Here is a 24820-nt window from a genome sequence, read left to right as displayed (position 1 = left end):
GGTAACATTTTTGTGTTTTCTGTGGACGAGAAGTTAGATGTGAGCGTAAATCATTAGTCTTTCATAAGACTGGGCAACAGTTCAACAAGATGTTTCTTTCATGTTGGCTAAACATAACACAAAGACTATTCTAAGCAGTTTCAAACAATGCTGTACATCTTTCTCGCAAATTAATTACAAAAAATATTTCATCTAGAATGATCCCTTAGCACAGAGCTAGTAAGTAACGAACAGGGTCGTAGATTCTCTCAGAAGTGGTAGAACTTGACCAGACTTATTGGCTCGGAAACGTTTATTATCTTACATGCAGGTTAATAATTATTTCACAGTAAATATTGCTTCTATAGATTTCATATCGTCGGTGATAACAATTATTCAGAGCCAACTTATCAACTCAATTATAGTTTTTCCCTTACACTAGATGCTAAGGTGGTGACGGACTGGTAATTCACGAATATATAGCAGGTGTGCTTGAAGTTGCTGGTCGCATCCTGGTGACTAATCCATTCAGGTGATACGTATCACGTATGTGATAGGATTGCAGGCAATATAGATTAACCAGATAATAAAAATACAAAATTTAATTGAACGTCAGTGTATATTTAAAAGTTTGTACTGCTGTCAAGCGTAAAGATTTCAGTTGCCATATTTTTCTTCTGGCTATCTTTCTACACCAGCAGCTGAACCAAACATTTGTGCTTACTCTATAAATGATAACCTGCTTACTACAAAAACTCCTGAGATTGACTGTTCTTTCCTAATATTAATTGAAATGCAAAAAAATGGCACTTCGAGTAAGGTGTGGCGTACATATACAAAGGTCTGGAACCTTAAATGTTTTTCGAAATAACTTTCGAGAGGATAATGCATTTCTGTGAGCAAGGTTTAATACGTGTACAGAGCAGATGCTAACTGCAAAGTACATTGATACGAGTATAGGATATTAGGTACCGGTGGGAAATGTATTAAAAGAAATTAATTGGGTGAGGCAATTTGACCTCTTATATAAGTCAGAACTTACGTTACCGTAGAAGCTTAAGAAATATCCTGCCAGATGTGTTTTAATTAAATCCTGATTTTATACCTATGTAACAGTATCTGGTGCAAATTTAACATTGTAAAAATAGGTAGTAATTAAGTTTTCGTGAAGCTAAATATAAAATTATTAGTTCAAACGAAAGAAAATTTTCACGAAAAACAAGAAATCCTATCGGAATGAACGAGGGACAAATAGATTTCCTAATCTTTTTTCATTTTTGTAATGCTGCCTGTATACTTTTGAGAAACAACGATAACAAAAATTTCCACGCACCTTACGTTCATTTGTATTTCAGAGGTCATAATTTAGTGATATCAACGTACTTCTTGTTGTTGTACAATAAATTGGACAGGTGTCAATACCCAAACCCAAAGAGCCTTCCTTTATTAAAGATTTCGTTTGTTGACTGAAGTGTTTAGGCTTGTAAACCTGATCATACCTGAGCCGAAAGTGTTTTCAGGTGAAAATATTTTGAAAACTGTGAGAATTACAAACAGTAAATGTTATAAAAAGTTTGTATCTTACAGGACAATAAATATCTAAACAAATATACATGAGTCTAAGTAAAAAAAGTAAAAACATTAAAGACCATCCGATACCAGGAAACGTCTTACGTCCCATGTATAACTTAATCATCATTCAATTATTTACATTAAATTCTATCTTAATAAGTATAACACGTTTCTTTCACTCATCAGTTATGTCAATTATGCTTTATGTACAAACGCTAACGCCGAAACGTATAGTGTCTTTAAATATTTAATTACAAAATTACAAATTGTATGGCGAGTTTTGAATAATTACAGAGAAGTGTGTAACTGCTATTGGTGAGCAGATTACGTGGTACCAGTGAATTCATTTACACACCATTTAGATCTTAATTCCTTAAACGGTGGAGTTGGTAACAGGCGTCACGGATGAACTTGCATAACACGGCCGAAATTTTTTTTAAGAAAGAAAAATAATTTGACGCATATATCCATCCGCAAATTAGAATTTCATTGCTTCCAGAGTCACCACTGCTGCTTCAATAATTTCTTCCAGCCTAAAGTATTTACAATGTTGGCAGGCTGTTAATGGCGGCTTCCAAACAGAAAAGTTGGGAATCATTTTTTCTAGAGCACACGGCTACGTCGGGGAAATTTATTAAGTTGCATAGCATTCAATAAATGGAATCTAGGGATTTAGTTTAAAGGACTATCCTGCTGTACAAATGGAATATTTCAGGGAAACGTATAGCCGCTGACTGTTATGACAGACTGGATCAATAGTCGAACTGGACAAGAAGCTCAGGAAGTTACTGCTACATCACCTCTCTTAAGTACCTGACTGATTCGACAAAACTATGTACAATATTAAATAGGCGGTAGAAAGGCAGTAAAGGCGCTGTTACGCTCGCACTACAGAAATACTGCATGTAACTTCTTGGCAAAGACCGACCTATTTAAGGCGTAGACCTACGTCATTATGATTTCAGGTAGTAATGTCTCTCAGTCTGCCGTTTTATGGAAAGTGATGTGAATCATCTTGCAGAGCGGCCGTGGTGGCGTGGAAGCACTGAATAACAATTCAAAACGACGTGCGGTTTGACTCCGAGGTGCCGTGAGCTGTCTTGCTTGACAGCCATCGGGAGCAGCAAGTTTTTCGTATTTACAGCACCGCGCCGTGACGAGCGTCGCACTACTTCCTCTTCCTCTTGCCGAGCACGTCAAAGACGGAGGCGATGTTGCTGACGTAGGCGGAGGCGGCGGGCACCGGCTGCGGCGAGCCGAACTCTGCCCACTTGGTCAGGTCGATGCTGGGGATGACCCCGCTGCGGCACGGAACCCGCGGGTTGCTGTCAACACGCAAGCACGCGGCGGTCAGCCACAGGCTCCGGAGAACAGGTGGTCACGCAAGTAAAAAAAGTGATACATCTACTGATCATTAATTGCTAAAATTAAAATTATATCCCTAAAAAAGGTGGAAGAAAATGGAGAGAAATTAAAGAGCAAACGAAGAATTACGATATTCCTACCACAAGAACAGGCTATATAAACTTCATACTAAAGAAGATTGTTTACAAGAACAAGGAATTAATGAGGAATGGGATAACATTTTAAAAGGTGTAAGGACTCTATCTAATGAAGTGTTACGTAAAAAAAGTACAAGAAGAAAAAAGACAACGGATATGGAATGAAGAAATCGCAAACGCAATTAGAGACAAGAAATTAGCCCATCTACAAGTGTTTGCAACTGAAACCAGACTATCAAGAGAGATATGGAGGGTGTCTCTCCTAAGAGTCGTCAGGCGCGTTTTCTCTGGTGTTTCGGCAGATATTTGCAATGTCGTTTCTGCAACATGTAGTTGGGGTTACTCCAAAGAAACTATGCTCATCAGAATGTTGTGGTTTACAACCAGCTCCGTGCAGCTTACTTCCTGCGACGCATCATGACATATTCAACGAAAGTCGACATTGAAGTTCAGTTTTACGAGCGAGTATGCACAACCGTAAGCATTAGTGATTGAACAGTTTTTACGAGATGACGTTCACATCGATTACCACGACCTAATAGGGATTCACCTCTCCATCGTGAGCAGCGTCTTCTACGTGAAACTGATGGGCGACGCGGCTTGTGGAAGGATTCTCAAAAGGACGACCAACCTTCAGTTCAGACGTTCGGATGGACACATAGGCCCTGTGAAAGTGGAAAATGCAGATCCAGAGGACGGTCCGCGTGCTCGAGTTTCCGTTTGAGGTGCCAGCCGATCCAACGGTGTTCCCATTGACATACGTGGCACCCTTGAAACTATTCCATTTGACCATAAACTGTCGACAGAAGCGTCGCCTACAGTCGACGCTGAGCAGCCTCCCATGCGGCGGCAGGGCACCATAGACGGATATTCTGCTCTGCCGGAGCAAGTTTCGGCATCAGCTTTGCAATGCGAAGAGGGAATGACTCTACAGAAGTAGTTGACCACCACAGATTTGGTGGTGAGAACCAGCGCTTTTATCCCTGATGGCAACGACTTCCCCAGTGGTTGTTGGATACTGACACTCATGTCTAAAAACAACGGACTCCCAAGTGACGAAAGAAATGTAGACAGGCGCGCATGATCAAGTCGACAGAAGAGGAAGATCTGATGACCATCCCCAGCATAAAGTTTTTATTGTAAGTTTCCCTGACAGGTTTCGGTCAGCAGCAGATTCGAATGAGACCTCTCGCGGCGCCAACCTTCTGGATGAAGGATTGCAGATGAATTCAGTATCTGACCCTATCACAGAAATACTGCAACCTTCGGCTGTCCCGTTAATTCCGAGGGATGATCGAAACACAAGCCTGCCTTAGTGGGCCGACCGTATAGAGGACTTGACGTTTCTTGCAGTAGCTAAAGCGTTCTAGGTGCTTCACATCACGACAGTTAAATGCCAGTGGACATAAGAGGGGACCCATTGTTGACAGCAGGGCCTCCTTCCGGTCTCCCATCTCAACCTCTCCCAAGAGGTATCAGAAATACCGCCTCACAATGCCTGGACTGCCCGATTGGAGCCATCAATATCAATGCCATCAGTTCTGAAGTCAAGATGCATATGTTCCATGACTTCTTGTGTGCGGCAGTTCTCGACGTCGCACTCTTCCAGGAAGATGTTTATAGGGCGCCACCCACAGATAATGGCAGTGGTTCGTGGGTTGGGTTGATGTACAGGAGCAGACCAAACAACGCAATTTAGGGAAGGATGGGAAAGGAAGGTCATCCGTGCCCTTAAAAAGGAATCATCCCAGCATTTACCTGATGCGATTGAAGGAAATCATGAGAAACCTAAATCATGATGGCTGGATGTGGGATTCAACTGTCGTCCTCCCGAAAGCGAGTCCAGTGCGCTAACCACTGGTCCACCTCCCTCACTAATATCAGTGCCTTATGATGCGAGGCCATCTCTAGAATCCGACTAAAAGCCGTCTACCCTGGGTCGGTGGTCTAGCGTTCAGTGCATGGCGCTCTTCTCGATTCTGATGTCAGTGATGCCTGATATCTGGTGGTCAGTCACAAATATATGAATTGCCAGAGGCTCCATTCCATGCGTATGGTTGATTTTCCGTTATACCGGAAGTGCCAGCTACCTGATACAGATGAACACCATTGGGAGAGTAGGCCAGCCGTCAAGATGTGGAGGTAGATGAGACTGATGTTGGCCCTCATTCATGGAACGACCCCTACAGCAGTGACTTCGACATCCTTTCTTATCCCAAAGATGATGCTTCACCCACATACTAAGATGAATGCAGTGATATGGACCAAGGGCTTGTCCATATTGTATCTTTATCATGCTAATGACATACACTTCCTCGATTTTTAGACCTTCCTATTGGAACGAATCACTCATCTATGACGCCACCTGCACTACCGCCAATACTTTTAATTTTAGAGAACGGACTAAAACAAGTGATAGAATCAGGTGAACTGTTTCTTCGTGACAACGTGTCCGACCCTAATGATGGATTAGAATGACCCATGGACACGTTGATGGGTGGGAGGCCACTCGCGAAAGTCGGAAAATCTGTAAATAAAAAAATTGTAAGGCGATAAGTGGGAGAGCCGGGTTAGAGTCTCCGTCCAGCACAAATTCTCATTACCGTCATTCCATTATACAGCTGATAGTTGTCCATATTCGCAACTGCGAATACATTTCATGTATTTCATAGCGGCTGTACTCGCCGTAGTGCCTGTTGCTTCGAACATGCACATGTGTCCGAATGAATATTGCACCGTAATTCTGAACACAACAGGCACTGCAATATCGTACTAGTAAGCTTCTGTTGTTACCAATAGCTTCCTTTCACTGGCCGGGGAGCTAGTGCCCGCAGATGACTTCCCTTCCGTGATAATGCGTGCATTACATTCATTAAGACTCCTCGGGCACAAATACGACTAGATATGTTGAAGCAACATCGTGAGTAGGTTTTGGTGAGGCACTGAACTGTTTTTTATCTAAGCTTTGATAAATCATTAAATAATAAATGAATTTTGAAACATCCCCATCCTTTTGCGGCTACAGGTGGAAAGAGAAGTTCTCTTCTCCATGGTTACTAAGAAGTATTCTCGTCTACAGTGCCGGTGTAGCCAAAGGCCTTAGTTCCAGAAGGCAGCGGCAGTAAAAATCTATTAACTTACGTCATCGCGTCCACTTCCCAGAACTTTATCATTGCCATTAAATCATGTATTAAATGCCTGAAGTCAGCCCCGTTTACAGCGAATCAGTAGAACGTTTCTTAAACGTTTGCCATTTATCTGTGTTTAGCCACGAGTAAGGATAACAGAAAAAGTGAAACAAATTTGGGGAATAGTGATAAAGTCACAGGTTCGAATCCTGCCTCGGGCATGGATGTGTGTGATGTACTTAGGTTCGTTAGGTTTAAGTAGTTCTAAGTTCTAGGGGACTGATGACCACAGCTGGTAAGCCCAATAGTGCTCAGAGCCATTTTTCTGATAAAGTCAATAGGAAAACGAGGAGAAACGTTTGCCATAATTTAAAAGTATTATCGTCTATAAGATCAACATTTACTTACATCTCGTGGTCAGGCAGTACCATAGGATATATCTGTATCGTATCTATGATGTCAGTGTTGTCGCAGATGACCCTGGACAGCTTGATTTTGCGAAGTTCCTGTAGTTGCTCTGGAATAGAAACGCAAATATTGAGAAATAGTAAATTAAGAGACTATAGTTATAACATCTGCACTTCCTTTTGTTACGCACTAACAAGCACATACAACGCAATCACTTAATATAGAAATAATCATAGTTGCCGAAGGATTTCGGAGAAAACAGACCATAGACTTTTTCACGGACTACACACAGTATTTTCGTTAAGTTGTTAATGGGAACAAAAATTTGGACAGCCGGATTAAGATATGGACTCAATTACCTTCAATTAAGAGTGCAGCCATCTTATCGAAAAATTTACATATTACATTCTTCTCTTGAAATTATTTTCATTTTGACACTGTAAGAATTAAAATGAAAAAAATTTACTAGTGTCTGTGTGGTAATGAGCGAAAGGTAACGGTGATTCCCACTTCACCAGTAAATAAATTGTAATCTCTGAATTGCAAATCTTCAGAACTTTATCTCAGAATGCATTGACCGAACTATAAAATGGTGACCCTGTGGTCCGACACATTACACAAGGCTACAGCTGTCTTGAACGGAACTAGGTGTGCAGTGGTTAGACATTCCCATTCGAATACAGTCATTGTGATTTTCTGTGGTTCCCCAAGATTTTAGAAATAGACCACGACCGATTTATCAGCGTAATTTCGGATATCTGCCTTGGTAGCAGTTACAGTCGGTAGCGTTGCAGCAACTACTTGGTCACCAGGAACAAGACCAGTAAAAAACTCTCCATCACTTGGAGACGGTGCATATTGTTTTCCTCGAACAGTTCGTCGTTAGCCCAGGCTTCTCTCTTCTTCTCAAGCTCTGCTACATTTTATGATTCTGTTTCTATGTCCCCTCTCGATGAATATGTTCTTACGCACATGCATCCGTTTCCCTTATCACCACCGTCCCCAGTTCAGCTCATTTTTAGTCTTGACTTCCTCTGCGTGCCTCACGTCACCACAACGATCTTACGCCTTTGGTAAGTCTGAATAATATTTTTGATTTTCTCTTCCGCCAGGCGTTCTTTTACCTCGATGTTCGTATATTTTGTAAGAAGCATTTTATGTAGTCTTTACCTTCGTTACTTATCGTACAATTAGGCAGACTCTAGTTTCAGACATCTATTTTACCTTACCAGGTCAACGAAAATTTTCATCAGCTACACAAACGATTTATTTTATAGTTTTTCATCTATCTAGTTTACCACTTTATCCTTATTCTAGGTTTCCTTTATCGGAATCATATTTCTTATATTTAGCTGACGGTTGAACATTTTTATGACAACTGGACACAGAATGTTGGGTTGTCACTGGTTATCGCTTCAGCTAAGCTATGAAATATATGTCAGTTCATATATTCCTATGTAGTTTCGTATACAGTTCAAGTACTTTTTAACCGAGACAGGATCTTTGTACGTTTTGTTCTTGTTTATATATAAATGTATCGCTGAAGATGTGGTTCTAACACCATGAAACTAATTGGGTCCTAAATACATATTAATCATACACCTGAAGCGATCTTTTTCATTATGATATAGTTTTACATCTGTGAATATCCACAATACAAAATTCTCTGTAAACAGAATTTTAGAAAGTGTAGTTTCTTTGTGTTGAAACTAGGGCGCAATACTTTTCGGCGGAGGGCAACAGCACCTCATCAGTAAATTACTCGCCCGCCGTCACTGAGCTGACCTAATTCTATGTGGCTTGTTACAGTTCAATGGCAAAAACATCGCAGTGTGGGACGCAAAGACAAATAGCTCCATAGTAGTGCTAGTAGTCCCCTTGTGTTGAAGTAAAGTGACGTCTATAGATAAGTCAGAGAGCTAGGTGGAACGCTGGCAAGACACCAGTGAGAACGCCGGTTTAAATACATCGATTCAAATTTTTCATGATAGCCCTAAATTACGACAGCTGCCGTGGTGGTTCCTTTGAAACGGCACGACCGGTTTCTTTCGCCAGTTCGAGTTTTAGAGTTCCGTGCTTAATTATCTGGTAGTCGACGGGATCTACGATCCTTTCTACAGAAAGGTTGAATTCCCAGTTATCAAATAGCTTCTCAGGTAACTAATTTTTTTTTTTGTATTCTTATTGATTCACCGTCTTCTACACTCAGAACGTAAGATCATGGTGGTATCTTCGAATAATATTTGAGTACTTCCTGTACAGGACGTTCCGAAACTATTCGTTAAGGTTAATGCAGGAGGTAGAGAACCTCAGAATAACATATATAGCTATGGCACATACGGACCTTAATAGCAATTTCTGATACTAGGAGCAATTTACGCTGAAACTAGGTTAGCATGCTGATTACAGGAGTGGCATTTACACGATCTTGCTTGTATGCACGTAGTACATTGTCGGACCGTTGACTGTCCGTTTGAAGATCTGTGGCTTGACTGCAGTGGTATCAGCAGCGACAGCAATTCTAGTGACGAGATCTTCTTCTGTTTCCACAACGGTTTCATATTCCAGTCGCTTCATATGCCTCCAGAGGAAGAAATCCAACACATGGGATCAGGGAACCTGGATGGCCACACCATGGGGCCATCTTCGACGATCCATAGATTCCCTAAGGTGCTTCTCAGATGACTCCTCTCATCAATTCTGAAATGGGTTGGCACCCCATCTTGCTGGAAGTACATTCTTTGTTCAACATTCAGAGGTACATTCCCCAGCTGTTTTGGTAACACATGTTCCACGAAGATGCGATGCGATGGAGATCCGTTGAGGCGGAATTGAAGAATGTATAGTCCAATCAACCTGCCATCGAGAATGCTTACCCACATATTAACACCGATTCGTCATCGATGAGCACGAGATCGCGTGTTTAGTGGATTCACATGTGCCCAAACAAGCGAATTGCTGATATTGAACCAGCCTTCACGAGTAAACAAAGCCTCGTCATTGCACGTGACCTCGCCTGGGAGTAAGGGGCGAGGGGCAGTCTGTTGTAAAAAACATTGTGCGAACTACACCCGTTGCCAAGTACCAGTGATTCCAAGTGCTGAAGATGGAAAATATGAAGCTATTGGTCATGTAATACATTCCACACAAGATGTATCTGACACTAAGGATGTGTGAAATGAGTCGTGGATTTGTGGATGGAGTGTGTTTAACAAGTTGCAGAATGTCTTCTTCCATTTCTGGGGTTTGCACTGTTCGATTCAGATCTGTATCATGCGTACTTGCATAGAAAGTGCCTGTTCCAAGTATCTGTTGATGCAGATGTCCGAATGTTTGGTGTCGTGGAATCCGTCGGTTGGGAAAGAGCTGTCAATGCTGTCTCGCATCAGCTCGCCCATTTCCTTATACAGACCCGTAAACCGGATACATGTCAACCATTGCAGCATACGTAAGCCAGTCCATGTTCACTATTGTCACAAAGTAATAATGATTGTGACTGACTCGGTATGCTTACACAAAAGTTTCCATATTTGACACAAGGCGATGATGCTTGCGAATGAATCGGTGTGTTTTCAAGTTGACCTCGGAGCCAACCATTCTACACAGAGCAGTTTTTAATGTCAGTACACATTCCAAGTCAGTGACACCCACACAACAGCTTATGTCAGTACCTCCAATAAAATGTTCCCTAACGTCAGAGGCCATATCATCCTCATAAAAACATGTGTGATTTGATGTTCTCATTCTCGTCTACTAATTTGAACGAATAGTTTCGTAACATCCTGTTAGTACTGATATTTTCAGAATTGAACTGCCTAATTCTGAGCTTCTGATAATGAATAAATCAAAAGAGAGACATAGACCTAGCGAGATGGCTCAGTGATAACGAACGGGACTCGCATTCGGAAGGACGGTCGCCGAAATCATTCCCTGGCCATGTAGAGGTTGGTTTTCTTTGGTTTCCGTAAATCGCTTAAGGCAAATGCCAGATTCTTTCGAAAAAGACACGGTTCATTTCCCTCCCCATCCTTCCCCAACCAACAGAGGTCTCCAATGACCCTCTCATCAACGAGTCGCTAAATACGAATCTTCTTTTATTCAACGTCAGTCACTTCAGACTTACTCAATAGACCTAGCGTTGAGAAGGAAACTTACCACAACCAAGTGTGAGAATTATCCTGTAACAGGCATAAGTGACAATGTTTGGTCATGTGAAACAACGGGATGGTAAATCTAAAAGACTAAAAAAGCATGAATGATGGCAAGGAGTAATGGGAAAAAAGATAAGCACGTATGTTGTTTCAGGATCAGTTATCATTTAAAAAATATAAAATATTTCCATTGGGTGACAGCAAATATTGATTCAAGTCTCTCCTAAACCTAGAGAGTCACGCGCTCCCCCTCGCCTTCCGTGTTCGTCTGCACCTCTCCACCGGTCTCTTATACCAGCTAGTGAGATTTCCTCATCTCCTTCAACACGTAGAACACTTCTACTTCTCCTTTCAGCACAAACTTGAGTCCCGGCACCTATAGTCTCTACCATTCTGGAGAACCCTGGTCTACTGCTGTGCCTCTATCACCTTAACTCCATCTCTATGGACTCCATATTCTTTCGTAACGAATCCCAACCGCCGTTCACTCCCACACTGTGAGCTCATCCCGTCCTTCCAACCATAATCCACGGTAGCCACCCCAACACAAATGAAAGCTCCAATTCACTCTGCCCTCAGTCAGCTGGCACCACACTCCTATCCTAACACCTGCATCCCAGCTACCACTTCCTTTACGACGTCACTAACGCTCTGAAACGTTATAGCAAATTGGCACAGAGGAAATCGTAATTTTGTGCAATCTGTCACATACCCTACTGTGTAGCAGCATAATTTGATGATTTGGCGTCTCGTCAGTGAGCCAAGGCGTGATAGTTCACATGAAGACAGAGTCCCCAATTCTCATTGGCTGTTTGGAGCAGCTCCACACCTGGTAGCGTTGCTTCTTGTCGACGCTGCTTGGTCCAGTATCATGAGACAGGAACGCTACCGTCACGGACGAGGGAGTTGGGTGGCAGCCTAGTGCTGTCACTAATGTAGGGTCGCTGCTAGCAGTTGTTAATGCCTTGAGCTGCAGTGAGCTGAAGAGTGGTCACCGCTCAAATATGTAAAACTGGTGTTAAGATTTATTAATTGTAAGAATTATTTTCTGTGGTGTGCGTACTGTAAGACCTTCGGTACACACACCATCAGATTATTTGACTTGTCGCTCTAGCGAAGTAGGCGTGTTTATCTTCTGCCGTTAGGTCAGACGATAGAAATGCCACTGGCACGCTTAGAGTAGCAAATTGACGGTGACCAGCTTTAAACAGAACTTGATTAATTTTCACACATATTTGTTAAAATAATAAAAAGGCATAGATATTACATAACTTGATTCTGGATGCTGTTTACAATTGACAATCTGAAGTTCCTTTGGTCTTGGTACGTTAATTTTATTCTCACATACCTCTGATACTTTACAAAGTGTCTAGTCATTTATCTTCATGGATATGTACAGGAATATGGTAATCTTATTAGGCGCAGACTGAAACTTGACTACAGACAAATGCAGACTAATGCAGACTGACTGATCGGAGGTCTGTACACTCGTTATAATACCTCGCGCGTGCAGGTATAACTGCGCGAGTGTGATCCGCGAGGAGAAAAGGTCCTGAGAGTTTGGTCTGTCTCTAAGACAGCGCCATCTCGTAGTGCAGAGACGGACGAGCGCTGCGCCTGCGCTGTTTTGCTTAGCAGGACGCGCTCTAGTGGGAAAGTTGTGTACGCGCTGACTACGCCGAACTATGTACACAACATTTTCATTATTAGAGTCTGATGGCGTCCGCCAAAGTGGGCAATCGCGTATGCAAGGTCCCAGGTCGCCACTGATATCGTAAGCGAAAGTGTATTAACTGACAAAACCGTTATTATGGATCGCTTATATTGATTACATTATCTTAAAATACGATTCATACAGTAATTCACAAATTCATATTTATGAGGTAGGTAATTATGTTGAATGTTGCGCTATATTTGGTATGTGTATTTTGAACAGTGTACTGGCAAGAACTGCTGCATTAAATAAATGACCGACATCCATTAAAATAAACTTTTGTGCTCTTTATTGAAAGGTAGACCAACATTTTCCCAGATCAGTTTCGGACATCACTTCATAATCGGAACCGCTACCGAGTGTAATCTTCTGCGAGAGGGACATTCAACTTCATAAGACGCAAGGCGAGCTAAAGAACCCTACGATGATGCTGTAGATACCTAACTACAGCCCTCAGATGTACTGCCAGGCTGTTGCCACCAGCCCCGGGACATAGCTTTTAGAGCAAAACTGTTGTACCCTCTCTATCCAACATCCCCCCCAGTACCTCCCATACCCAATCAGTTACCACGAAACCACACGTAATCATCATCACTGTCTTCTGAATGTGCATCACATCATAATTCTCTTTTTGTAAACATCATCACCTGCATTTTAACTTCATGAAATGTCGCATTTTAATCAGTAAAAAGATCAATGGCCGAAGGACGGGAACGTGTGCGCTCTTAGGCCAGCCTACCCACAAGGGACGAATGTAAATTTTAAATAAAAAATATAAAGAGTCGATTTCTCTTGAGACAACAGTGAAGAAGGGTATTTTTGTACGAAAGCAGAGCCAGCTTACCTGGGGTGAAGGAGGAGGGCTGGTTGGGCAGCTCGTACCAGAAGCGGTCCCCTCGGCGGGAGTAGCTGAACTGCGTGGCGATGATGCAGGCGAACGTGGGGCCCACCATGCTGCCCGGCAGTGGCTGCTCCGACAGACCGCCCGACCACAGGTCCACGTCGCTCGGGTGTCTGCCGGTGCAAAAGTACCACTCTCAGACACGACACAGGCACGACAGGAGAGCGTTAGGTGTTTTTAAGAGTAAGGAGTAGTTAGTAGTAATGTCCTCACTTCTCACTTCTCACTTCTACACCAGCGTCTACATCTAGACACAGCAAGGCAGAGGGTATCTTGTGGCTGACTGTCGTGAATGGCCCGCGGGAACAAAGATTATTGGTAACCCCCCGCGTAAACTCGAATACGTCTAATTTTACCTTAATGGTCTTTTCGGGACATATATACTGAGTTGACAAAAGTAATGGGATGGCGATATGTACATATACAGATGGCGGTAGCATCGCGTACACAACGTATAAACTGGCAGTGTATTGGAAGAGCTGTCATTTGTACTCAGGTGATTCATGTAAAAGGGCAACGGCCTTGCCTCAGTGGATACACCGGTTCCCGTGAGATCACCGAAGTTAAGCGCTGTTGGGCGTGGCCGGCACTTGGATGGGTGACCATCCTGCCGCCATGAACTGTTGCCATTTTTCGGGGTGGACTCAGCCTCGTGATGCCAGTTGAGGAGCTACTCGACCGAATAGTAGCGGCTTCGGTCAAGAATACCATCATAACGACCAGGAGAGCAGTGTGCTGACCCCACGCCCCTCCTATCCGCATCCTCCTCTGAGGATGACACGGCGGTCGGATGGTCGCGGTAGGCCACTCGTGGCCTGAAGACGGAGTGATCCATGTAAAGAGTTTCTACCGTGATTATGGACGCACGACGGAAATTGACAGACTCTGAGCGCCGAATGTTCATGGAGCTCGACTCACGGCACATTCCATTACGGAATTCGCTAGGGAATTCAATATTCCAAGATCGACTGTTTCAAGTGCGTGACGAGAATAACAAGTTTCAGGCATTACCTCTCACCACGGACAACCCAGTGGTCGACAGCCCTCCCTTAATGACCGGGACCAGCGGCGTTTGCGGAGTTGTCAGTGCTAACAGACATTCAACACTGCGTGAAATAGCTGCATTAATCAATGTTAGACGTACGTCCACCGTATATGTTAGAACAGTGCTGCGAAATTTGGCGTTAATGGGCTATGGCAGCAGACGACCGATGCTAGTGTCTTTGCACGACACCACTTGCAGTGCTTCTCCTGGGATCGTGGTCATATCGGTGGGACTCTAGACGACTGGAACACCGTGGTCTGGTCAGATGACTCCCTATATCAGTTGGTAAGAGCGATGGTAGGGTTCGAGTGTGGCGCAGACCCCACGAAGCTACGGACCCAGGTTGTCAACAGGGAACAATGCAAGTTGGTTGTGGTTTCATAATGGTGTTGGCTGTTTTATATGGAACGGATGGGTCCTCTGGTCCTACTGAACAAATCATTGACTAAAAATGATTATTTTCGGCCACTTGGAGATCATTTGCAGCCATTTATGGATTTCATGTTCCCAAACAACGATGGAATTTTTGTGGATGATAATGCCCAATGTCACCAGGCCACAATTGTTCACCATTGGTTTGAAGAACATTCTGGGCAGTCCGAACGAATTATTTTGCCACTCAGACCGCCAGACATGAATAGCATTGAACATTTATTGGATATAATTGAGATGTCAGTTTGTGGACAAAATCCTGCACCGGCAACACTTCCGTAGTCATAGACGGCTATAGAAGCTGCGTGGCTCGGTATTTCTGCAGGCGACTTCCAACATCTTGCTTAGTCCATACCACGTTGAGCTGCTGCATTACACCGAACAAAAGAAGATCCGACACGATATCAAGAGTTATCCCATGACTTATGTCATCTCATTATACATAGCTGTAAGGGAAAGTAATGAATTGGTTGATACTAAGAAAGTATGCCATCGTAACTATTGTTTGAACTAGAGTTTTGTATGCTGCCTCATTTGTGTGTATACTACATTTATTATTGGTTATTGCAAAATCCTCAGTTTGGCATCTGTCTTACATGCGATTAATTTTATGTGACTGTTCCATTTTAAATCGCTCTGTGCCCATACTTTTAGATATTTTAAGGATGTAACTTCTTCCGTTCACTGTTCTGCAATAGTGTGATCACACAGTAATGCGTCTTTGTGGTTATTTATGGAAAATACGTTACATACGTTTATGCTGAGGGTCAACTGCCAATTCCTGCACCAAACGTCAATAGTCTGCAGGTCTTCTTCTCTTTCGCTACAATTTTCTATCCTTACGACATTGCTTTATACAATAGCATCACATGTTAAAAGCCTCATTGAACTTAGGCCTTTATTCAGTAAGTCGTTTATAAATTTTGTGGACAGTAATGGTGTTATAACAGTAACACTTTCTAGCCATAAGCCTGAAGTTGCTTTTACGTCTGACGATTTCACTTCGTTAAGAATGGCACGCTATATTCTGTTTGCTAGAAACTCTTCAGTCCGATCACACAGGTGGTCTGATACTCCGCAGGTTCGAATTTTGTTCATTTAGAGATGCAATACTGTATCGAACCCTTTCTACTGCTTTAGGTAACCTGAATTCCTGGACAATCACAAGGAATATTACTAGCCACATTTTCCGTCCGATGTATGGTTCAGGGAGAAAAGAATATACAAATCACTCATAATTCAAATGACAGCCGATTACCTCTTCAGCAATATTTTAGAATCAAAGTTTTGTCTAGCTATGGTCACTAACTGGCAATAAAAATTTTAGAAACATTTTATGTAGTTGGTGTTGGATAGATTTAATGAATGTTAGGAGCTGTATAATTTAGCACAGAGCTTTAATTGTTATTTTACCTTCGACTACCGATTTCGCGCTATTTTAGACAGTCTGTGACCTGTGGATGGTCTGAAACTAACCGTAACCGATAACTGAAAGTAATGTGGCAAGTACAGCTGTATATAATGCAGTTATTAACGCAAAAACGTTACTTTGAGTTTACTTTCAGACCTAGGTTTTCTTGTAACTAGTGCCTCACAAAAATGTACTAATGCTAAGTATACATAAATGAGTCCTGTCTGCAAGAGAACTGTCCGTAGTAATGGACCATGTGGTGTTAAAGAAGGACGCTGAAGATTGAGTGGACTAGTAAGATAAGAAGGATTCCGCAGAATCGGTGAGGAAATGAACGTGTGTATGAAACCCATTAGAAGAAGGGACAGGACTACAGGACATTTGTTAAAACATCGGAGAATAATTTTCATGGTACTATATGGAGGCTTAGAGAAAAAACAGTGTTATAGGGAATGATAGGGAAAATAGACGCGTTATGTGCTACACTGAGATACAGGAACTAACACAAGAGAGCAATTCGCGGCGGGCTGAATCAAACAGATCATAAGACTAATGACAAAAAAACTGAGATTTTTGTTTTGTTATATTTTTTCTTTTGACTTGTTGTTAGGTTATTCTGGATAAACCTTCTGTTTTTAGTATTACAGAAGTGGACTTGGTGATAAGATATATAACACTCTATAAAGAATATTCTACTACGTGGCGAACCGTTAAGGTTTGACTTGCCCATGTAGCGTGCCGAGATAGCTAAATTATGGAGACCTCCAACTTCGAATCCCATTCTGGCCAGGTATTTTAGTTATAAAAGCCGAATGATGATAAAACAATGTAACTATGTGTTTAGTTTCATATTTCATTATTTGAACAAATGTATCTGTTAAGTACAAAGAAAAAGTTTCTACGTCTAGTGGAGTGCGTGCCACATTGACAGCAAATGGAAGGAATTAGCAATATGCACAAAACGAAATAAGGAAAGCGAAGGTCATAAATGAGTATCTACGGCCTATATTGTGAAATGACAATACTTCAAAGGTGACAAATAAACGACTGTACAAGAGTTTAGCTGAAAGCAGTGGGCCACGGACCAGTAGTGTGAACACTGCCGAAGGAACTGAAAGAAAGGTTTCATGCTGCGGAAATGAATTAGTGGAGAAGGTTGTGCAAATCAACAATAATGGACAGGGTAAAGAATAATGACATCAATGGAACGATAAAAATAGGTTCATCATTGGTACAGTGGATAGAAAGGAAACAGCGCACACGGGGTGCCACATGAGGCGCATGGATGAAAACAGAATATTTCTGAAAGTGGAGACCTCTAGAGAGACGAAAAGGAAGTAGACTTAAGGAAGACTGGAATGCAGTTAAAACAGATAATAGAAGATACTGGGATGGATCAGGACGCATGGACACACAATGCTGCAGACCGATGTAGTACATTAAAGTAATAGCGCATTGCCTATGAAAAGCACACTGTCCAGGAACGACTTACAAAATTAACAGTCCCGATGCGTGTACTGACCATCAGTGTATTGCACTGATTTCTTTACACATTACAAAGAAATATGAATATTCAGTTTTTAGCGCGTTCCACCAAAGCGTTGACCACCACGTCGGCAGAACCGCAGGACTTAGAAGTAGGCTGATAATTCTTAATGTTGCTCGGAGATTACAATTCTTCCGCGCTCCACGGAATTATTGGGCTTTTTTTAGCTAACGGATCAGTAGGAGTACAAAGTAGACCACTAGCTCTAAATTGCGAAGAAACTCGAGATTTCTCTGATTCTTGCACAGAACTTTAATACAATGTGGTTGCAATTATAACTTCAGTTTTAGAGATTTTCTTATCTTTATCCGTTCAGTGATGCAATATATTTATATAGCATTTGGTAAATTCTAGAAAATAAAATATGAAAGTTGTTAACTGTCGTAACGTATGTGTTCTACTAGGGAGTAAGTTATACCGGGTGATCAAAAAGTCAGTATAAATTTGAAAACTTAATAAACCACGGAATAATGTAGATATAGAGGTAAAAATTGACACACATGCTTGGAATGACATGGTGTTTTATTAGAACAAAAAAAAGTTCACAAAATGTCCGACAGATGCGAGTCGTTTGGTGATGATCGTGTGCTCAGCCGCCACTTTCGTCATGCTTGGCCTCCCAGGTCCCCAGACCTCAGTCCGTGCGATTATTGGCTTTTGGGGTTATCTGAAGTCGCAAGTGTATCGTGATCTACCGACGTCTCTAGGGATGCTGAAAGACAACATCCGACGCCAATGCCTCGCCATAACTCCGGACATGCTTTACAGTGCTGTTCACAAGATTATTTCTCGACTGCAGCTATTGTTGAGGAATGATGGTGGACATATTGAGCATTGTCTGTAAAGAACATCATCTTTGCTTTGTCTTACTTTGTTATGCTAATTATTGCTTTTCTGATCAGATGAAGCGCCATCCGTCGGACATTTTTTTCAACTTTTGTATTTTTTTTTTTTTGGTTCTAATGAAACCCAATGTCATTCCAAGCATATGTGTCAATTTGTACCTCTGTATCTACATTATTCCGTGATCTATTCAGTTTTCAAATTTACACTGACTTTTTGATCATCCGGTATTTCCTAACGGTAAAAATATGAATAGATGCGGTACTTCAAAAGGTAGGAAGAATTCTGCACCAGAACAAAACAGAATCCATGGTTAAGCTAATAAGAGTGGAAATGAAAAGTAGATAGAATCTTACTCGTAAATCGCGGCGTATTTCCTGATAGTTTCGTTGGACATGGTGCCAAACAGTTCCTCGAACGTCTCAGCGCCAGGCAGCCCGCAGAATTTCCTGTACAGTACAAAAAGGCATGTTATATAGTGGTTACCTATAAAGAGTGATTTATTCAAGGTCTATTCATACAATTTTTAAGCTATTGCGCTCGGTTCTAAATAGATTCACAAAATAACAGACCACGGAAATCATGACAAAATACAGACAAGAGAGGCGGTATAATCGTTTTCCTTCGTTCCATTTAAGTCAGAACTCCTGACGCAAGTTATTTTTTGTGCTTCTGTAAGAGAGTGCATACAGGTATTACTTTCGTTTTTCTCTAAATGGACACTAATCTGAAATGCACACTGAATTAATTAGTGTCTCCAACTACAACTTCTAGAAAAATAAAATACCAAAGTGCAGCGAGGTCTGATTGATACCGATAAGCTTTAAGTAATCATAATTGTGTCCTAGCAGAAATAATAACAAAATATTAACAGTCAATAGTGAAATAGGTATAAGTTCAACTAAAATATTTTTCTGGGTAAACCATTAAAAATTCTGGCTTTCATACAGATGACATACATGAATGTATAAGAGCTGGTTTGCTCCAGTCTCAGAAACATCAATACATTATCTGCCAGCATGAGTATCTCTTGTCCTTAGAAGAGCATAAGTTGATTCCGAAAATATTTTGGACAGAACTGAACTCATGTAAAAACGCAAGGAGGATTGATGACTCCCACTTGTAGACGTACATCTTTCTGAAGGGTAATAACAACAAAACAAAATAAACAATAAGTCGATGATTTTTCAGCAGTCAACACTTCAGAGCCATCCTGCTTTAGAGATGAGTTTCGGCGGCTTTGCTGCAGACTGCATCTTTGAACAGTTTTTTTTCGTTCATCAGTAAGGAGTGCTGCTTATCAAATACCCAGTAGGCGTTGCAATATTAGGAGCTTCAGACACTCTGCCACACAGTTGGTGGTTAGTAAATTTTTTGGGTTGTCGAGCCATTTCTCTGTACTTCGGAAAAAGCTTGAAACAACCATACGTTCATTTGTATTCTTGTAAAATTTTGTGAACATAACTAGTCGTCAACCGTCTGGTCAATAGCGAGTATTTGGAAGCATCCAGTGTAATTCACCACACCAAAATGTGTTACATTGCTCTCGCAAGGGTACGTATAATAGACTGGTGTTTTGTTTACTGACCTGAATTCCATATAACCCGGCAGACCGAAGTCACGACCGCGCTGCATGTTGAAAGACGCCAGGTCGAGCCCGAACCTCTGGCCGGGCTTCTTGAAGAGGTGGTTGGTCACCTGCGTGGAATAACAGTTACGATTATTCTATGCACATAGCTATAGCCTAATACAGGAGAGAAGTTCTCCTGAGGTAAGTCCAGTCTTACTGTCCTCAGGAATACCCCGAGTGTTTAACATAAGGCCAACCGATGTGCCAGAATACTCAGGCTCCATTCGTCCCTACCCTCCGACCCATTCATCGGACTTTGTAGAAGGTGGTTCTCGGTTTTAGTAGTAGTAGGTGAGATAGCAGCAGCCTTGGGAAGGAGACCGCGAAAATATTTCCACCATTTACCCTCTCAGTTTTGGGCTGTCAAGGCATCTGGTCACACATCTGTGCAGAAATTCAAAATGAAACCTTATGATATGGCGGTAGTACTTCGATTGACCAATTGAGATACTAATGTAAGTACCCTAAATTATTTAATTCAGATACTGCTGCTAAAAGTTAGTACTGCAGCTGGCTATACAAGTCTAATCGTGATGGAGAGTTTATCCTGGAAAGCTCTTTTGGCATTCATTAGGATATATGAACTCACAGATCGATCAAAGTTGGAGTTCTGTAAATCTTTCTCAATTACCTGCCGTATCTTGTATGAATTGAAAACTAGAGTCAGGGATGCAATCAACGTACTATTGGCCCGACGTTTCTACATAAAACCGTGACTTCTTGTAATTCTGTGAACAATATACTGCACCTTTTTTCAGAGTACCACCAACTAATAAAAAGACGCCCCATTTATTTCATGCTGGACAATGAAAAACCGCCCACCGTTATTGCGTCTACGGCAGTATTATGAACTAATTTTGGTGGTAGGAATTCTCTAACTCGTCTAGTTTATCTGTAACCAATAAAAAATAAATAGCATATGGCTCCCAGTCTGTTGCAAGCTTTTCGACTTGACGCGACTTCGGCTGCTTGCTTGTCAGTATCAATGCTTATTTAATGAACCATTCCACCATTCCGTTACACTATGCTGTGTCCACCCCATCGCAGACGTTTCCCCCACAGAAAATATTCAGGTGATTACTGGGTCATCGAACCCGGAATCTGGGAGTCACTTGCTAATAACGCTAACCACTACATCAGAGGTGGTCTCTTTAATACAGATATGCCATGAACTAAAGTCAGGGGAACAACTAGAAGCGTATACCGTGATCAGAGCCTCTCAAGGGAGATAGTGGTTCCAGCGAAATGGCGCAAGCGGCGTTTGAGCCGTATGTGAAACACCCTGTACTCTTGCCTTTGTGTTACTTTCTAATTGATGGGTATCCCCTTGCACCTTGTGCTATTACTGTTTTGCCATAAACTCACTGCGCTTACGGGGCAGCTACTTCAGTATATGTTATTTATACACGCGGCTGCGTATTGTCTTACCTCCTGAGTGACGGAGTCGTCGACGGCCTGGGCCACCTGGTTCATGAGGCCCATGAAGTACTCGTCAATCACACCGGCTCGGTACAGGTCGTACGGCTTGCGGATCAGTTCAGACAGCCGCTTGGATGCTAGAAACATGGGTTAGGGTTAGTTACAGCGATAAAGAATCGGAAATGCAAGCCGCAGACACTAGAAATGTGCTAAAATGAGTTTAACATAGGACGAGACAGCACGAATTTATTTATCGGAATCACAAAAATTTTGCAGGCTTCTTTATTTCTGATAATGAAATCATTTCGTATGATGCATCTGTGTTCGGGACGATTAAATAGATCATATGTAACCCATTACAGTGGTCAGGCGTCATGCCTATGCAATTGTGAAACCTTTACTAAACTGCAACGTGTATTGCAATACAACATTTGGACAACAAAATAAAATATGAGTATGTCGTATAATTTCAACAACAAAAGTTACTACTGTATTCATTATCAACTGTTGAGGTTACATATTTCTTTTCTGCGGTAATGGAGATTCCCCATTTTCTGATTTCTACTTTTCGTTTACTTCGAGACGTTACAGGGGTAGTCCCAATGTGCACCAGGATCAGGGACAAGGATCATAGTCAAAGTGATGCATGTCAAGCAAACGGTGACAAACAACCTGCATTCTTTTCTTTGTTTTTTAGTGATTCATTCGACATAGTTTTGAAAACGACAGCCATTTTCTTTCTAACGATGTCTATAAGTGTGGTGCGACTGATCGCGGTGCATTTTTGAGCTACAAACTACCGCTTCAGCATCTGTCATAATCATTAAGTTCTCTCCTTCGTCCTAGACAGGCTGCCAATTGTTCATCCGATTAGGATGCTTTTCCTCGATATTTTCAAAATAAGTTGATTCTACCAAGTTTCTCTCTCCTGAAGAGGTAAAAACGCAGAAAAAATTATCTGCACATTGCACAGTCTTTGATCTTACACGTAGCAGAGCGTTATACAAGAGGATTTCAAAAAGTAAATTACGCATTATTATGGCAGGCGAAGTAAATTTATTAAGTATTGCACAATATTTCAGAGTGACATAGATACGACACGATTTTCGAACGTAGTCGTCAAGTCTCTGTAAACAACAGTCAGAACATTCCACACATCGTTCAGTTCGTCGACGATAGAAATCCGCTTCTTTGTCCCGGATACATTCGAGACCTATTTCTTGAACGTCCTCATCGATGGACAATCTCTTTCTTCGCTCTTGCTGCTCATCAAGAATCTGGGTATCGCAGGTTCAAGATCTGGACTTATTGATCAGTAACTCTGCAGCTGTGTAACCTCCGTCAACTTACTGGAAACATTTCACTACGGCTGCACCCGACGTTAAATTTGGACCATTGACTGTCAGAATTTCACGGTGAATCAGTGTGTAATTTAGAAGTTTTGCCCACAAGAGTCGTATTGTCCCACGTACTTGAACTTTACACTACGTTTTCAGTTGCCGTGGCGTTTCACTCTCATGCTGTGACGTAGTTGTTACAATCACCGCTGTAGAACTATGTCTGCAAGAAGCATGGAACATGTCCGCTGTTCTGACAATGTGCTAGTCCTGCTCCGCAACGGTCTTAGCGCGTAACCTTCTCTTTGAAGGCCATATGTAATAAAAGATTTCCGGAAAACAGAAAATTAAGAAAGATTCCAAGATTTTACTTCAATGAAATTATTAAAGCTTTTTAACAATTACACGTAATTGGTATTGGATTTGAGTAGATACTAGTATTCCACTGTTCTTGTGTGTGATTCACCAAGCAGGTGATATAGTTGTTGATGAGTGTTAGTTTTACGTACGTGAAATAATCATTATAAGGCGCGACTGTCAAGCTTCATCAAACTTAAGAACGTAGAATTTCGCGGCCACTCTTGAAAATGTTAAAAGTGGTATCTCGACATTCTTGCTTACGGTAACTTAAATTTTCGTCGTAAATGTTGATGACTGATTATGCAGTAAGATTGTCGTGTACACCGGTGGACTTTTCCACCAGTCAAGGCAAAGTGGACTACTGCAGGAGACCTTAATTTGTTGAATGAAATTTTCACTCTACAGCGGAGTGTGCGCTGACATGAAACTTCCTTGCAGATTAAAACGGTGTGCTGGACCGAGACTCGAACTCGGGACCTTTGCCTTTCGCGGGCAAGTGCTCTACCATCTGAGCTACCCAAGCACGACTCACGCCCCGTTCTCACAGACGAGGTACTGGCGGAATTAAAGCTGTGAGGACGGGACGTGAGTCGTGCTTGCGTAGCTCAGTTGGTAGAGCACTTGTTCACGAAAGGCAAAGGTCCCGAGTTCGAGTCTCGGTCCGGCACACCGTTTTAATCTGCCAGGAAGTTTCAGACCTTAATTTGTTGTCGTGCCTTCGTTGGACTCAAAGAACTGTTGACTCGATTTCACGCGTATGGAAAGTTTTCGTATATTGTTTCAATCTTATGGCAGTTCATGTATATACAGCGCTTAACAGAACGATACCGGCAAACTTAGAGGGTTTGTAGAGCGTGCCTTAAGGAACAAATTGAGGGTATGAATCCATGTCCGGGAACATTATTCATGGATGTTGGGTAGAGTGTCGAAATTATACGGGTAATGTCTACCGCTAGGTCACATGTTCAGCAGAAAATGAAAGTCGCTACGCTCTCATGCTGTTATGACACGCGTGGACACGCCATCTCACGATCTAAGATTGCATGAAGTTCTACTTGCGGTGCTCAGAGTAGAGGCTCAGGTCAGCTGTCGGTAGCTGGTCACTGTACCATCGTCGTTCTGTAGCGTTATGGTATGACATTTCCTGACTTGGGTTTCTGTTCTTTGTTCTAGAGACTCTCTACAGACCTCGGGAAAGTATCGGTACTATTCCGTCACGGACTGCATAACTATGTCAAAATACTTGAAAATAGAGGCAGAAAACATCAATGCTATATAGTAAGCCTGAGAGACAAAAAATCGGGTACCAACTAATGATGTTAAATGTTTTTCTAAGCTGAATCGTTCTCTTTGCGCATGCAATTATTAAAAAGTACGGCCCCCTGATGCAGGTGATGGTGTGGGTAAGTGATGGTGGCTATACAGTGCGCTGTGAGGCGGGC

General features: G+C 42.0%; 1 protein-coding gene across 1 annotated transcript in view; it reads right to left on the bottom strand.

The window, feature by feature from the left end:
• Positions 1-1394: 1394 nt before the first annotated feature.
• The window catches only part of LOC126353995 (chorion peroxidase-like), a 222827-nt gene continuing 199401 nt past the window's right edge, over positions 1395-24820 (bottom strand). The window contains exons 13-18 of the mRNA XM_050003304.1: positions 21691-21818; positions 20221-20330; positions 18989-19081; positions 13299-13468; positions 6590-6698; positions 1395-2876 (exon numbers count right to left, since the gene is read on the bottom strand). Of these exons, the coding sequence (XP_049859261.1) occupies positions 2720-2876; positions 6590-6698; positions 13299-13468; positions 18989-19081; positions 20221-20330; positions 21691-21818 (767 nt within the window). The 3' untranslated portion in view covers positions 1395-2719. The remainder of the gene's footprint in view (positions 2877-6589; positions 6699-13298; positions 13469-18988; positions 19082-20220; positions 20331-21690; positions 21819-24820) is intronic.

This window comes from Schistocerca gregaria, chromosome 1, assembly GCF_023897955.1.
Source record: "Schistocerca gregaria isolate iqSchGreg1 chromosome 1, iqSchGreg1.2, whole genome shotgun sequence".
Lineage (NCBI taxonomy): Eukaryota > Metazoa > Arthropoda > Insecta > Orthoptera > Acrididae > Schistocerca > Schistocerca gregaria.
Note: the sequence above shows the minus strand (reverse complement) of the source record. Positions and strands in the feature narration are given on the sequence as shown.